Source organism: Coccinella septempunctata, chromosome 6, assembly GCF_907165205.1.
Source record: "Coccinella septempunctata chromosome 6, icCocSept1.1, whole genome shotgun sequence".
In the NCBI taxonomy this organism is placed as follows: Eukaryota; Metazoa; Arthropoda; class Insecta; order Coleoptera; family Coccinellidae; genus Coccinella; species Coccinella septempunctata.
In genome coordinates, this window is record NC_058194.1 from 21,073,623 (window position 1) to 21,089,902 (window position 16,280).

General features: G+C 34.4%; 5 protein-coding genes across 5 annotated transcripts in view; 3 read left to right on the plus strand and 2 right to left on the minus strand.

The window, feature by feature from the left end:
• LOC123315842 (protein sickie) overlaps positions 1-16,280 on the minus strand; it is a 224,497-nt gene that overhangs the window by 195,054 nt on the left and 13,163 nt on the right. The gene's annotated exons all lie outside the window — the stretch shown is intronic.
• LOC123315848 lies at positions 2,279-3,582 on the plus strand. Its single transcript, XM_044901732.1, has 2 exons — positions 2,279-2,360; positions 3,230-3,582. Exons 1-2 carry the CDS (start codon positions 2,309-2,311, stop codon positions 3,520-3,522), a joined length of 345 nt encoding a protein of 114 aa, XP_044757667.1. The 5' UTR covers positions 2,279-2,308; the 3' UTR covers positions 3,523-3,582.
• Positions 6,067-6,747, plus strand: LOC123315849. The gene is made up of 2 exons (XM_044901733.1): positions 6,067-6,185; positions 6,411-6,747. Exons 1-2 carry the CDS (start codon positions 6,131-6,133, stop codon positions 6,692-6,694), a joined length of 339 nt encoding a protein of 112 aa, XP_044757668.1. The 5' UTR covers positions 6,067-6,130; the 3' UTR covers positions 6,695-6,747.
• LOC123315845 lies at positions 10,004-10,794 on the plus strand. Its single transcript, XM_044901730.1, has 2 exons — positions 10,004-10,098; positions 10,444-10,794. The coding sequence occupies exons 1-2, from the start codon at positions 10,044-10,046 to the stop codon at positions 10,734-10,736; spliced, it is 348 nt and encodes a 115-aa protein (XP_044757665.1). The 5' UTR covers positions 10,004-10,043; the 3' UTR covers positions 10,737-10,794.
• Positions 13,246-14,444, minus strand: LOC123315843. Its single transcript, XM_044901728.1, has 2 exons — positions 14,347-14,444; positions 13,246-13,588 (listed from the first exon to the last, which is right to left on the minus strand). The coding sequence occupies exons 1-2, from the start codon at positions 14,399-14,401 to the stop codon at positions 13,311-13,313; spliced, it is 333 nt and encodes a 110-aa protein (XP_044757663.1). The 5' UTR covers positions 14,402-14,444; the 3' UTR covers positions 13,246-13,310.

Consider the following 16,280-nt stretch of genomic DNA (forward strand, 5'->3'; position numbering starts at 1 on the left):
ATAAAGTACTTATTGACTTTCACGACTTTGATTGGTCTTTACGCTTCAAACGAAGGTAAGGTTTCAGACTTTTACATGATTTCAAGAAATTATTAAAATTGTTAGTTACTCGTTATTTGGAAAATTGAAAACCTCATCCATATAGGTTATAACCACTTATGATTAGTACCGATCTTCTTCTTCTGATGAAGCTTCTAATGAAGCCAGGCAAATACAAATCTTATTTTCACTGCAGGTGCAATTATGAAATGTGTGAAATGTACAAAAATTATGGCGATCGCCAAAATGGTGAAGCTTCAGGCACATGTGAAGGGAAATACTGCGAGTTTTCTTTCGAGAATGGTGGTTTTTCAATGAATTTATGTAGTTTTGATTCAATACTACTGTTATGTATTTATGTTCACCCTATTTTTCCTCTACTATAACATGATAAGCTTATTGCGGATTCAATATTCAATGAATGCAATTAATGCATAAAAAATTGAATATTCCGAAAAACATAGTGTAGAGTTATTTGAATATTTTATAATAGTGTTTCTGCATTTCTGAATGGTAACGAGGCAACAGTTTTTTCTTTCAAAACACGCCACAAACAAAAGTAATAAATTTTTGATGTAAATGGCTCAGCAGACGTTCTGTTTATTGAAGAGTCAATGTCACTTATGGTAAAATAAGACTGCTCCTGTGATAATCACAAGTAGGTATAGGATGATTTTGCAATTCAGTTGAAATTGGAAGGGTGATTACGTAGAAGGTGGCTAAGTTAAGTTCAATTGACAGAACTGGGTACGTTAGCAGTGGCGTATCGATAAATAGTAGTAATAGGTTAAGTTAAAAAGGAGATAATTTGAAATATCTTCAGTTTTGTGACAAAACGTTGTTATTATTTAAATTACACTGCCTGGTTATATGATAGCTCTTATATGACGTGGCGTGTGGAGATACCAAAGGGAGTGGAGTATTTTCGAACGCCTATTGAACCTTCTTTCTATATTTCTTGGTATTAATATCCTCATTTTACTAAACGGGGTAAAGAGTGCAACTGCTTGACGTCATTTTGAGTTTGTCAGAAAACAATATTCAAAGCCTGGTCTGATCTGAGCCTTGTGAAATAGTAGAATCAAATCTGATCTGCCGAGAAATGTTTCCTAGCCATAAGCAGATACCCGAGCTTATTTTTAGCGCACATCATAGTGTTGGCAAAATTTTCCACTCAAAAGACATTGAAGAGTTGGCAGTTACGCCAAGGAGATGCATAAACTCCGTTAGCTGAAGCACCCCTGACCCTCCATCACCAAGTCAGAATTCACGAATTGGGTGAAATGAATTTCTCGAGATTCCTTTGTCCCCAATCGTCTATCCTTATTCTTAGCATCCAAAGGGGGTGCTCAAAGATGTATCACTGGTGAATGATGCCATCAGCATCTTTCGTGCAGTTGAAGATGTGGACAGTGGTTCTCGGCTGAACTGGTTAGATCATATATAGAGATTTGGAAGAAGTTGGGTAACAAAACTAAGCCTTGCATTGCAGCACACCAGCATTCAGATTGAACCCAACCGAAATGATACCTTCCACGATCTCATAAATGCTCTTGTTTGTAAGAAAGCTCTTCCTTCACTCTCTAGTCCCACAGAAAAGGTTATTCAAAAGAATATTACAGCAACTTCGCATTAGAAAATACATTATCAAATACGATGAGAACGAATTTTCCTCGAAATTCGTTTTGAAAAACTTCTCTTAGAATAAGATAACAAAAGCAACAAATAAAATAGTGCAGAAAAATTTCAAGACTTCCGTAAAGAAAAGACCTTAATATGCAAACATTAGTATAAATATTCAGCGATTTTTAGCACTTTTTGAATTGATATTGTCCCTACATACAGTAGGGAAGTTGGTTTTATCAACCAAGTTAGTCTGAGTAACTGAACGAAAAAAAGTTACCTCAAATATACGTATATTAGTATAAAATTGTTATGAAACTGTTCACCATAGCCGAATCTGTTCCATTTCATTTTTTTACTACATTCAATTGAATACCTAAATACTTCCGATAGAGAGAGATTTTTTTTCTACTTATTCATTACTTACGATCGCTTCAGTTCAGCTAAAAATAGGAAAAGCTTATAAGTAGCAATTTTCATGTAATTGTTTTAGATTACTTTTAATGCATGTACCAATTCATTTTATCCTTATCGTTTTTCCTTCGTCAGTTGTTAATTTTTCAGGTTGGTATATATACCTATATAGCAATGGATGCTCCAGCACTTTCTACATACTTCTTGTGTGCCCATAATTCCTTCACCTAAAATGAAGTTTTTTACCCTTGTAGTTTTGATTGCCCTCTACTGTGTCAACGAAGGTGAAAATCATGTATTCATTTCATTATATAATAGGAGAATTTTAGTGTAGGTTAGGTACTTGCTGGGTAAGAAGAGGAATCAGGTCGATGAATATATGTATTTGATTCAAAACTAGTGCTGGGGGAAGGAATTTTTTCGTTTGTACCTTTTACTAAATTCAAAATCAGTTTCAATTCTGAATGGGGAAAATCATAGACATTTTCGGTATAAGTTTTGCATCAGAAAATTTTCAATAGTAGACAAAGATCTCTGAAACTCAGTGACTGAACTGTACTTCACATATTTCAACGGTGTTTTCAATTGTTAACCTATGATTTTATCACGATTTGTTGTATAGAAACAGTTTTTCATACAATTTTCATTTCTATCCATCAATTTCGTTTATGCTATTATATGGACTATTGAATAATCGGATATATTCGATGTTCGCTCGAATATTCGATGGCCAATGTACCTAATGTACTCTAGAATCTAATTTTCGAGCGACCATGGGGAGAAAGCTTGGGTGGTTGTACGCCAGGTGTCGCATCGATTTATTTATATTCTATGTTCTTTTTCAATTTTCAATATCAATGCCCTCTGCTTTATTTGTGATCATCGTTGGTTGAGTTATTCGATACTGATGAGTTTTAATAAAAGCGAAACCGCTTCTCTCTTCCGATGGTAGAACGTTCACTATGGTTAACTTCTGATTTACATTTCTAGTAGTCGGATTTCTATATTCATAGCTACTCTGATCTACCATTCAGACAAATACGTACACATCGAAGGTAGATCTCCTTATCCGCCTGTTATTGAATCGGCGCTTGCAAAATGGAACTATCAGACATTTTAATAATACAAAACCTTTTTTTTTCATTTCATTTAGGTGAAGCGGCGAAGAAGTATGTATGTATGAAATGCAAATCGAGCTCATCGAGTAGCGATTGCCAAAAAGGCACGGCAACGGACACTTGTGAAGGAAAAATCTGCTATGCGTACGTATACCTAGAAAATATTAGTACTTTCTTAGGAGGAACCAATAAGAAACGCTGGTGGATAAGAGGATGCACAGAAGACAAGGAGTTCTGTGATACTGGCTCACACGTTGGTTGTACCATTTGCAAAGGAAAGGATAAATGCAATAGTAAACCACTTACTAAATATATGAGTAAAAATTAGGCTGAAATAAACGAAGATATGGCTGATAATTTCTTAATAAATCAATGCGTTATCATGAAATGATCTTTTATTATTCGAATATCTTATGAGGTAATTCCCGAAAAAAAAAATTATCAAGATAATTTCTTGTTAACAAACACCATCTCCTGCGGACCTTAGAGGCACATGTTTTACGTCCCTCAGATTTATTAAAAAAAATAAAAAAAAATTATCAAGAAATCCGTTTAGAAGTACGTTGATATAGAGAATCCGTAAAAAATTTGTTTGGGTACAAAGCTTTGTTGCGGAAACGTTGTGGGCTAGGTCAGCTTGATTCTTGAAACCTACCGTAAAACCCAAAAAAGTGGTGGCATTTGAGAATTTTATTTTAGGGTGAACGAATGCGAAAAGTTACGATCTACAGGGTTTTCGATTAATGTCATCGTAGAATAAGTTCCAGAAAATTAATTTTCTATTTTTCATTTGACTTGTCTTATACATTGTAAATGTTTTAAACGATCAATAGATATAACTATTATTATTATATCGAAGTATTAAAAATAAACAGCCAGTGGTCCTATTAATTGTTAATTCATGTGAAATTTTTGTTTAAAGGTGAAGTTCCCCTTGCCTTGAAATTTTCTTTGATTCTTTTGACTTCCATTGATGCAAGATGATTTTTGTTGAAGAATTAAACATACTTGTAATTATACCTTATTCTTTTCGACAGATACCTATTCCTAACCACTGCATCATATATATGCGTTTCATCTTCGGGTTGATTTTTTTGAAAACTGATGTATCATATTCAACCTTTAGCCAAAGAAGATAACCAACATTAACTCTCCTCAAGCTACCTACTGCAAATTATGTGTTAATAATTCAATTTTTTTCTATAGCAAAAATGAATATATTTAAAACTGATTTCTTGTATTTTCCATGCAAATAACTAGATTCAGTATGCCTTTAATCAGTTTGTAAAAACGTCAATTATGTTCGTCACATATTTTCGACTTCATATTTTCCGAAGTGATTGGACATTGTGATGATACGTAATTACTGAGACTTTTACGTTGAACGGACAACATAGCGCTAATTTAAAGCCCAAAAATGTTTTGACAAGCGTCATAACCCCATATTTTCGTACTATACAGATAAGAGTGTAATGTGTCAAATTTCCATGGCCAATCGAATGCTTGAATAAAAGTGAATGGATTATATATTATATATATATTCGTCTGCTTTTTCTCCCCTTCTGTTTGAGCAAATACAAGTGGTGGCGTGTAGAATTTTATGCAATAAAGTCTGTACCTTCCTTTGTCCTCATATATTCTCAAAGGAAAACTAGATAATCCAATGTTCCATCATATTCCAAAATGATCAGAGTAGACCGTGTTACGGTTTGTGTTTTTCTGTTGGCGAATATTTCGTGAATACAGAGTCATTCGAAAAGTGTAAACTTTTCAGTTGTTTTTAATGAATGTTTTGATTGAGTTTTTGTTGATAATTAATAAATTAATTCGGCACTAGTTAAGCAGCAACACCAAAAATTATAGAGTTAACTCTATTACCTTTGGGCAACACCTTCCATTCAAAAACAAGGCATATGCCACATCCTTACAATTTAAGAGTTACCTAACTCTTCTGAACTTGTGAGGAGATAAATTCCTTATGGTAGTCTAATTTCATGCACTCTAAATAAACAAACTCGTGTGAATCCCAATATCCACGCAAATTTTCGGTAGTGGTTAATAAGGAAGGTTACGAATTGCTTAATGAAAAGTTGATGATGTCTTTGGGAATGAAAAGTATCACCAATGTATGTGTTTACAGAATACACTTTTGTAATAAGCGTGAGAAGCCATACCGACCGAGACCTTCAACAGATATAAAACTCCAGTCCATTGTGGTTTCTTATAAGAAATCATCTCATCTCATTTTTTTCCGCCCATTTAATTCTGGAGTTCCTAGCGAAATATTGGAAATTGAGGCTTATCCCATCTGTCCTAGGTCAACATGGTTCTTAATATTGATATTCAGATGGAAAAGAAATATTTTGCATAAAAAGTGTCTGTGGAATGTAAGTTTTGATATCAGTTAAACTTCATGAAATAGAGGAACCAATTCAATGGTTTTCAGTTGTAACTTGAAAACAAAAGATGATAGAGGTATGCTGTTTTGCCCATTGCCCATTTTTTTCTTGAATAGAGGACCGAAAGGGGCCATTCATTTGTTCCTAGCTCTCACGGTTACGCATAGCTGCTATTCAATTCCATCGAATTTTGTCCAACATTAGTTTTAGTTTCAGAGAAATAGGGTGATCTACGAACAAATTCTCAAAGTATAAGGTATAGATTTTATGATTGGCTGAAAACTGAACATTTCAAAATATTTTTTATAATTACAAATATTAAATATATCTCTTAATAATTTCACACCTCCGATTATTTCATATCGGTGTCCTTAATGAGGAAAATACATATTGCTTTGGGACTAATTATGCATATTATTATATGAAATGAAGATTATTCCCCAACTTGTCAGCTTCTTTTGAAATTCATATCTTTTCAGGTGTATATAAATTGAATAGGCAGTTGAACGAGCATCCAATGTAACATCAGCATCAGACATGAAGTACTTCTTTACTCTTACAATTTTGGTCAGTCTTTACTGTATCGCAGAAGGTGAGGATATCATCATTCGAACTGATAATAAATGTTCATTTATCAACGTAAAACAACCCAAATTTTAAAGCGCTGATAGAAAAACAAATATAGTCAAAATCTTATTTGTTTATACTATAATTCAATTTTTATGGCGCTGTTTACTTTCTTAAAGGATTTTGAATGTATCTGAATCCATATTATCAATGATACAATATAAATAAAAATAATGTTCTTTTTATTTAGGTGCTAATAAGACATGTATGGCATGCAAATCGAGCTCATCGAGTAGCGATTGCCAAAAAGGAACAGCTACAGACACTTGTCAAGGAAAATATTGCTATGCATACGTATACCTGGAAAAATACAAAACTTTCTTAGGATCAACTAACACGAAACGCTTTTGGATCAGAGGTTGCACAGCAGACAGGGAGTTCTGTGATACGGGCTCACACATTGGTTGTGTCCTTTGCAAAGGGAAGGATAAATGCAATAGCAAACCACTTACTAAATATGCAACTAACACTTAGGCTCAGGAAAACGAAGATATGGCTGATGATTTTTCAATAAATTAATGCGTTATCATGAAATGGTCTTTTATTTGACTCTCAGTTTTGCCAAAAAAAAATTTCATTTTCGAAACAACCTCAGTTGATTTATAAAAATTTCATTTATCACTTTCCTTTATGCAGGGTGTTTCCTAATTGAATGTCAATATTTATGGGGGTGATTTTTGGGCCCATTTTAAGAAAAAAACTTCATATGAACATATGTCCTAAACGTCTTACCTTTTGAGATATAGAACAGAAAAATTTGCCATATTAACGAAAATATGGAAACTCATATTTTTAGCATTTTCGTGTCTCTGAAACCAATATCGTTATGGAAAATCCTCATTGAATTTGGGATCCTCTATCTCCACTAAGCCTTTGTTACATCACCAGTCACCCAGTATTTAATTTTTTCGACTATATAGAAGTTTATTAAACAAAGTATGAGTGGCTATGTTTTCGTGGACAAATAAATTTCCGTGAAATAGAGAATTCTACTATGAATATATTAAATATATTGATTGCCACTTCTCTTCCATGCAGTTTTCAACCGAGTGATCAACATCTCAACGTTTTAATTACTCCATATCAATGTCCTTAATGAGAGAAATACACTTGGCTTTTGGACTAATTAATGCATACCTATTATTGTATGAAATAAAGATTATCCTCCAATTTATTTTGTCTTTATCTTGGCTTCCTTGGAAAATTGGAATAGAGTACTTTTTTACTCTTGCAATTTTGATCAGTCTTTACCAATACAATTGAGTAATAAACCCCAATGATGATACGAAATATTCAATTAAATTCAGAATTGATTATGTTCGTTTCTTAACGAAATTGCCAAATTCAATTGTGCTGATGGAATAATAAATTGAGTCAAAATTTTATTTTACTGTTATGAAATTTTTACGAAGCCGTTTATTTTCTTGATATTTTCATATCATCAATGATTTCTAGAATTGAGTACTTTATGCTTATGATGGTTTTACTTAGAAATCATATCTTGAAAACCTTTGGAGATATATGTATGATTTTGACTGTTCACTTATCGCTAGCAGCTCGGAGGATTTACAGATAATGTTGGACACCTATAAACATATATACGAAGCTTTAGGTCTTAGACTCAATATCGACAAAACCAAAATCCTGGTTAGTCCGCCAGAAAGCCTTCCAACAGATATCAGCCTGGAGAATGAAACTCTAGAACAGATCGAGCAGTTCAAATACTTGGGAAGCTTCATAAATACTAGGGCTAACCTTGACACGGAAATACAAAACCGTATCAATTCGGCATCACGGGCATTCTGGAAGCTAAAGGATAGAGTTTTTCAAAATCACGACCTCAGTCTGAAGACCAAGACAGCTGTTTACAAGGCAGTGGTCCTCCCAACGCTTCTTTACGGAAGCGAAAGCTGGACGCCCTACAGGCGACATATTAAACAGCTTGAACAAACGCAACAACGTCATTTAAGACAGATAATGCACATCAGATGGTTCCACAAAGTTTCGAATGCAGAAGTCTTGCAGCGCGCTTGTACAACAGTTGAGACTCAAGTAGCGAGGGCCCGACTCAGATGGAGCGGCCACATTCTGAGGATGCAGGACACAAGACTCCCCAAAATAGCTCTATATGGCGAATTCACTGAGAGAGCCCGGAAACCAGGAGGCCAGTACAAGCGGTTTAAGGGTACACTACATCAATCCCTAAAATCAGTTAATGCCAATCATAACTGGGAACAACTAGCATTAGACAGGTCACAGTGGAGGTCTTTGGTACACAGTTATAATGGGGACTCGAGAAGGATACAGCGGCGGCCGGATCTGGTTGGTGACTATCCATGCCTGGAGTGTGGTAGGATATGTAGGTCACGGTTGGGACTCTACAGTCACTGAAGAGCACACAGTCGCAATTAGCCATGTTCGCACCTTTTTTTTCCTTTCTTTTTCTTTTCTTCTTGTTTTTTTCCCTTTTTTCGTCTTTTTGTAGATTCATTCCCGGCAACGGGATACAGCAATGAAATGAAATGATTTCGAATATTTTCAAAGAGTTCTTAAGTCTTTTGCAGTTTTTCGGGTTATTCTTATTACGAAAGATACTGCGATTTTAAGGTACACGATGATTAAGTGTTAATTTCTCAGTTAATTTCTTCAAAGGGCATGCTCTTGACGTTTTTTTAATTCTTGGATACTCTAGAGGGTAGTCTTATTTTTCATGGAAATATTTTGGACCTAAAAAGAATAGTTTTTTAATTCATTTCGGGCCTAAAGAACGTTTGTAACAGCCGAAAATTCTCTGGTGAATTCTCTACAAAATTTTGGCAAGAATATATAAATGATACTATGCCGAAGAAAACACATAATATTTGCCAACATCAAATAAATCTGCTGAATAAATCAAGGATATACTGATAACTGATATTCTACACAACACAGGTTGAAAGACCGAACAAGCCGATTGAAAGAATGAAATGAAAATGTTTTCATACACAAAAACCTTTACTTTTAGTAAGAGATTACAAGTTTCAATTGTTCAAAATGAATCAAGCTATCAAAAATCAATTTTTCAATTGCAAAATATAAATAAGAAGGAAGGGCCAATTTTAGGGGTGGCTTTCTCAACCCCTTGCAATTATAAGAACAAAACTTTTTTATTGTTTCTTGGTTTCCATAGAATGTCCGCATCTTAAAAAAAACTTGTCCTTCAGGTGCCACCTTTAAGAAGCTGTATTCAAGTAGGGGCTGTACAAAAAATGTTTGAAAGACCCGCACTCTTTTTCGACGACAATGAATTACCCCTATATCCTTTTCGTAATTATTCACTTAAACCCTGAAGATTATTATAAAAATGTTTGAAATAGTTCACCACTTTTCTCCCGAATTTCGAATGTAATTTCCTTATGTTCAGTCCGTAGGATTATTTTCTTTTTCCAAATAAAGAAAAATAGCTTGGTGGTATGAAGGATAAAATTGTTTTGGAGACTCAACGGCTCTTACTTAAGAAGCGTTATTCAATTCATGGAAAAATTCAGTTTAATTTAATATCAAAATATCCTTCCTAGAGAGGGAGATTTATTAATTTTTCTATTTTATTATTTGTTACTCAACTTACTTCTGCTTCAGTGATGCTAAACATATACTAAAAGCCTATAATTAGTAATTTTCATATAATTGTTTGAAATTACATTAAATGCATGTACCATTTCATTTTATCCTTATCATATTTCTTTCGTCAGTTGTTAATTTTTCAGATAGGTCTATATATATGCATAAGCAATGGATGCTTACATACAGTGCTTCTTAGGTACTCATAACTCCTTCATTGAAAATGAGGTATTTTCTGGCGCTTGTAGCACTTGTTGCTCTTTATTGTGTCATCGAAGGTAAGAATCACGAGAATTCGTATCTATATGTTATATTGTATCTTAGGAGCTTTTCAGTGTAGGTATTTGCTGGGTGCAGAGAGGCATTAGATCGGTGAATAGATTTGATTTAAAACGAGAACTGGTAGAAGGAATTTTTTGTTTGTAATTTTCAGTAAAAGTGAAATTTTATTTCAAGATAATTTTTGTCAAATTGAGAGTTTTTCATCAAAAATTTTTCAATGTTTCGAAGAAATGTTGAAATTTTTCATATGTAGAGGCTATTCAATAATAGGTCGAATATAGGGTGGCCAATGTGCATCTTCTGATTCATAACTTGTGTTCCTTTTTTTTCATTCCATTTAGGTGAAGCGGCGAAGAAGTATGTATGTATGAAATGCAAATCGAGCTCATCAAGTAGCGATTGCCAAAAAGGCACGGCAACGGACACTTGTGAAGGAAAAATCTGCTATGCGTACGTATACCTGGAAAATATTAGTACTTTCTTAGGAGGAACCAATAAGAAACGCTGGTGGATAAGAGGATGCACAGAAGACAAGGAGTTCTGTGATACTGGCTCACACGTTGGTTGTACCATTTGCAAAGGAAAGGATAAATGCAATAGTAAACCACTCACTAAATATATGAGCAAAAATTAGGCTGAAATAAACGAAGATATGGCTGATAATCTCTCAATAAATTAATGCGTTATCATTATATGGTCTTTCATTATTCGAAGACTATGTTGTTAATATCTGATTAGATAATGTCCGATTTTGTTTCGATTGCCCTGATCCGAAATATTTTGTCGGACTCAATACTGCCTACTCGTATACCTTCGTGTTGAGATAAAAAAATTTCGTTAAGACCCTTCACAAACTCCGATGATTCATATAGGCATGAGTTCATTACCGAAGAATAATTCTAAAATTCGTTTAATAGAAAACCTCCCTGATTATCCTATAGCCCTAATATAAAAAAATATTAAAATATAAGGAAGGTGCCCATTATCAGTGGTACCCATAGAGAAAGGTCTCTGGTGGTACTATTGAGTATTAAACCTTTGAGTATTCAATGAATACTCAAGGATTAAACTCAATGTTTGATACTTCAATGTAACAGAGCTCCAGAGCTGTGACTATCACCATTGAGTGTTTTAAATGAAATGAAGTGCTTCAAGCATAAAGCCCTGGCAAAAAGTGCTGCGGAGTATCGAGGCTCCGATTTTTCAGAGGCTCGAGATTACTAAGGACTTTATGAAAGTAATTCTATTTTCCGAACACCTTTTTCAAAAACTGTTCAAAATGGGTTTTTCTGACATAAAAGCTGCGCTCAATCGAAAAAAACATACCTCGTATATTTAGGACGATTTATTATTAGAAAAGAAACAGAAAATAAACTGATTGAGACACAATAAAAGAACCGACGAAGTAGGTAGTACTATTATATCGTATTGGGTACGAAATATCTTCGTACATTTTCGCTGAACTAATATTGGTGTCATTCAATAGTATTTGGTCTACTCTATCGTGGTGTGACGTTTGATTCAATAGTTTTAGTACACCCTGTATATCGTGAATGACATTGATTCAATTGAAGTACAAATGTATCAAAGATGCATTTGTACAAAATGTACGGGAAGTCAGGGAGAGTTGAACCCCTTTTCACACTGAAGTCACTTAAGTTGTATCTGTAAATGGAAGTAACTCATTCTTTTGCGTGAAGATATCATGTTCGAAGAGGTAACGATAGATAATACATACATTCATTCATTCATTGCTGTATCCCGTTACCGGGAATAAATCTACAAAAAGAAGATTAAAAAATCCGAACAGACTTGTAATTTCTTAGGGCTAGTTGCGACTGTGTGCCCCCCTGTGACTAAAGAGACCCAACCGTGACCTGAAGATCCTTCCACACTCAGGGCATGGATAGTCACCAACCAGGAAACTTGGACCACTGATTATATTTCCCAAACATAGCATGGGTCAAGTCTCCTGCACTCCCTTTAAGTCTATTCAACAGATGTTTTCTTGAAACTTTTACAAGAATTATTAAAAAGGCTCATCGGTTGTAAAACAATATTAATCAATGAAAGCAATAAAACTAAATAACACCACGCACCTATTAAGCTTTTCAAACAGTGTAACAAACAAAAATTATTCGATTTCTTACTTCCTAACAACAAAATCACGTTCAACCCTCTCACTCCCGAACTGTTCTGATGGCGGCTAAAATGGAGCCGCCACTAGTTGTGTATATCGCAAGCTATTTACGATACCGGTAGCGCGAAATTTGAATTGAAATATTTGAGGTGGTTCAAGTCTCCTACCTGAGCAAGTCTCCCGGACTCCCCCTACATTGGGCAATATTATTTATATTGTATTTCTATACAATAATCGTTCCACTTTACAAGCACTTATTCAATAACAAATGGTTAACTGGAAATCGACGTGGAATAACGTAAAATGTAGATCAAAGGACCCATATACCTTGTGCACACGCTATAACCCGGAGGATTCACAAGAGCTACCGAAATTCAAAGACACTCGAATAATAAACACCATATACTGGCCTATACATATGACTGAATATTTTTTTGATGCCCCAAAACTGCACCCAATAGTTTCATGAAGCATATTTTTGTATTTTTGTGATTCATGCGTTAACACGTCTGCAACACCAAGATTAAGGCTCAGTTGCTCTAGATTAATTTTGACATTTCGGTCCAATTCTGTCAGGTTAATCTAGGATCAACTTTAATCTCGGTTCAGGTACGACGCGTACCTATACAGGGTTGCAACGCAGTTTTTGTAGCTCAGCGTGTACAATTTCAACATTGGTCGGCATGGAACTGCTCCAAGCACAAAAATCCTATGGAATTAGGTTCGATCATTGCGAGCAACAGGAAACATAGCTGCTAAAACCCTCCGGGGCATTAACGAACAGTGAGAACACTGGAAAATTCTGGGACAGTTCGGCCAGCTGTACTCCATAAATAGTAGGTAGGTACTAAGCAGCAAAGATCTGAGACAACTTCATGAAGTATCTTTGCATTCTGAAAACAGCTACTCAGCGTGAAGTGCAGCAAATTGAAGAAAGAAGGTGAAAGTTAAATATGAGGTAATATTAGATATGAACAACCTAATTTGATAATAAAAGATCTTCTCATTATAACGCATACATTTATTGGGAAATCATCAGCCATATCTTCGTTTATCTCAACCTAAGTATTAGTTTGCATATTTAGTAAGTGGTTTGCTATTGCATTTATCCTTTCCTTTGCAAAGGGTACAACCAATGTGTGAGCCCGTATCACAGAATTCCCTGTCGTCTGTGCATCCTCTAATCCACCATCGTTTCTGATTGGTTGTTCCTAAGAAAGTACTAATATTTTCCAGGTATACATACGCATAGCAGATTTTTCCTTCACATGTGCCAGTAGCTGTTCCTTTTTGGCAATCGCTGCTTGATGAGCTCGATTTGCACGCCATGCATGTCCTTTTGGCACCTAAATAAGAAGAACATTATTTATATTGTATTTCTATACATTAATCGTTCCACTTTACATAGCACTCATTCATGCAGATGGTTTTAATGCCTGAAAACTGCACCCTATAATTTCTTGGAGTGTACAATTTGGAAGTCAGTTTGTTTCTTACTTTGTTAGTCTGTTTGTTTGTATATTTGTTCCTTTGTCAGTTTGCTTGTTTGCATGTAGTTTGTTTGTTTTTGTATGTTTGATGTTTGTCTTTCTATATCACTGGAACCAGATGTATGATTTTGATGGAAATTCCACAATAGTTTAGAGAATTTATCAGAGTTGGTTTTAGTATAAAATTCATTAAGAGATATAATAAAATGATCAAGTACAATTTTGTAGAGCTCATAAAGTTAGAAAGTCCGCGAAAGGCATACATCTAACTTTAGAGGATAACACAAGATAACCAATTTTAACATTTTCAATTCAATCCAAAATAATTGGCAAGAAATGAATATGTAAATAAATGCCACCCACATCTGTGGTATTTATTTCTGATGAAAAATGCTTTCACAGCATAGTTTTCCAAAGCATATTTCGCGAGATGTGACAACTTGAAGAAGTACGAATTTAGACAAGACAAGAAATCTACGTGATGGCTACATTGGTCGAAATAGAAATGAATAGTATATATAAAAAATTCAACATTTACAACTCGGAATCAGGATATATTCTGGTTCTATTTAACAGTTTGGGATAAACAATTGAGTATATGATGATATCCTCACCTTCTGCGATACAGTAAAGACTGATCAAAATTGTAAGAGTAAAGAAGTACTTCATGTCTCTTGGTTGAGTTACGTTTGATGCTCGTTCAACTGTCCATTCAATATATACCTTAAAAGATATAAATTTTGAAGAATGCTACGATAAAGACAAAATTAATAGGAGAATAATCTTTATTTCGTATAATAATATGCATAGTTAGTACCATGTATTTTTCGCATTAAGAACTCTGATATGGGGTAATTTTAAACGCAGAGAAACGTTGAAAACTGCATGTGAAAGAGGTGAGAAAAAATTAGAAGATATATTTTACATTAGTAATAATGAATGAAATTTTCTATCCCATTGAATTTAATTATTCAACATCAAAGGAAATAGTCCCTAATCTTGGTATTCGGAAAAAGTGATAGTACAAGGGGATGGAGTACCTCGAACTGACTGAAGATTGGGGGTTTGAATGGATAATTAAATATGAAAAAATGCGTTGAATTTGATTATGAAACTGGCCGTTAATAACGAAGGTAACATCCATATATTTAATTATTTAATTAGTTCAGACAAATACCTTAGAGAATTTTAAATATACTTTTTGCCCCTTCCCCAGCATCACTACTGAAACCAACACTGCACTGAGCTCGAAGAAATTTCAAAATTTATTATAAGAAGAGTTGCTCTTTTATATGAGTCACATTTAGATTTGCAATGATTTTTTGCGAGATACGCGGGTCGAACTTTGTCACTAGAAAAATTTCCGTTTTAGATAATGTTTCACATTCGCATCTGCGATGATTTTTCTGGAATAGACTGGTTTCCAAAGTTACCGAAAAAGATGGGGTTCGTTAAACATTCGTCAAGACCGAACGGTTGCACCGAGGTCGATGAAATTTCGAGATTTTTCTCTAGAGGAGATGCTATTTTAGAATATGTATCACATTTAGACCTCCGATGAATTTTCTGCGAGATACGCGTGCTGAAAGATGACCTTCGAAAAATTCCGTAAAAGATGGGGTAACCCAAAAATTCGTCAGTCAAGACCAAACGGTTCAAGTAGGATATATGAAGAGTCCAGATTCATTACTAGAAGAGTTCCTTTTCTAGAATATGTAACACATTGAACTCTACGTTCATATTTCTACTCCTATTTACACATACTATTTTGTAATCGAAATCACTAGGAAGTTTCGTCGAAAATATACCATTTTATTTCATCATCAGAAGTAATTCAAGTATAATTTGAAGTAATACGTAAAATGTGATTACTTAAGCGAGAGTTATACCTCTGTTTCGATTTTGATGGCAATCAGAAATAAATGCTTAAATTATAACCAAAAAACAACTTTGATCTTTTTTACAGCAATTGGCCTCTTTTCCATTAACATAAAAATTTCTTTATCCTCTCCTCATCTCAAATCAAATCAAATTATGTCTGAAACAAAAAACCAGAGCAAAAAACGAGAAATAAAAAGTAAATAATACAGCCGTCATTAAACTGATTCGAAGATTTGATGATAACTAAGGAAAATTTCATTAGTGATAGGTACCTAACTGGTTTTCCAATTGCAACATCATCTCTGCGTCGAAGATTCTCTATTGATTTTGGTGAAGGATCACTCTCGTCGTCAGAAATCCCTTCAATATTGAAATTAATAGTATTCCGAATCTTGTTGTTGACCGGGAGGGTCTTTCGATCAGGTTCGGTCTTCCAAGTGATGATTCTTCTGTTCTCCAATTGTTCGAGGAACGCTACAGGACCCTTATGTTGGGGAATCATCTCCCACAGATATATCAGTGGTTATTCAGTAGAAAATAGAAACGAGAAAGAAATTCAACAAATTTCTGACAGTTCATTGACAAGGAGTATTAAAAAAATTATAGTAGATACCATAACGACCCCATTATATGAAATTACTGTAAAATGGTCCACTCTATTTTATCT

Excerpts from the sequence above, each read along its gene's own strand:
- LOC123315849 (XM_044901733.1), top strand. The coding sequence starts at position 6,131 with ATGAAGTACTTCTTTACTCTTACAATTTTGGTCAGTCTTTACTGTATC. Across the intron at positions 6,186-6,410 it reads TCTTTACTGTATCGCAGAAG|GTGCTAATAAGACATGTATG; the intron begins GTGAGGATATCA and ends CTTTTTATTTAG.
- LOC123315845 (XM_044901730.1), top strand. The coding sequence starts at position 10,044 with ATGAGGTATTTTCTGGCGCTTGTAGCACTTGTTGCTCTTTATTGTGTC. Across the intron at positions 10,099-10,443 it reads TCTTTATTGTGTCATCGAAG|GTGAAGCGGCGAAGAAGTAT; the intron begins GTAAGAATCACG and ends CATTCCATTTAG.
- LOC123315848 (XM_044901732.1), top strand. The coding sequence starts at position 2,309 with ATGAAGTTTTTTACCCTTGTAGTTTTGATTGCCCTCTACTGTGTCAAC. Across the intron at positions 2,361-3,229 it reads CCTCTACTGTGTCAACGAAG|GTGAAGCGGCGAAGAAGTAT; the intron begins GTGAAAATCATG and ends CATTTCATTTAG.
- LOC123315843 (XM_044901728.1), bottom strand. The coding sequence starts at position 14,401 with ATGAAGTACTTCTTTACTCTTACAATTTTGATCAGTCTTTACTGTATC. Across the intron at positions 13,589-14,346 it reads TCTTTACTGTATCGCAGAAG|GTGCCAAAAGGACATGCATG; the intron begins GTGAGGATATCA and ends CTTCTTATTTAG.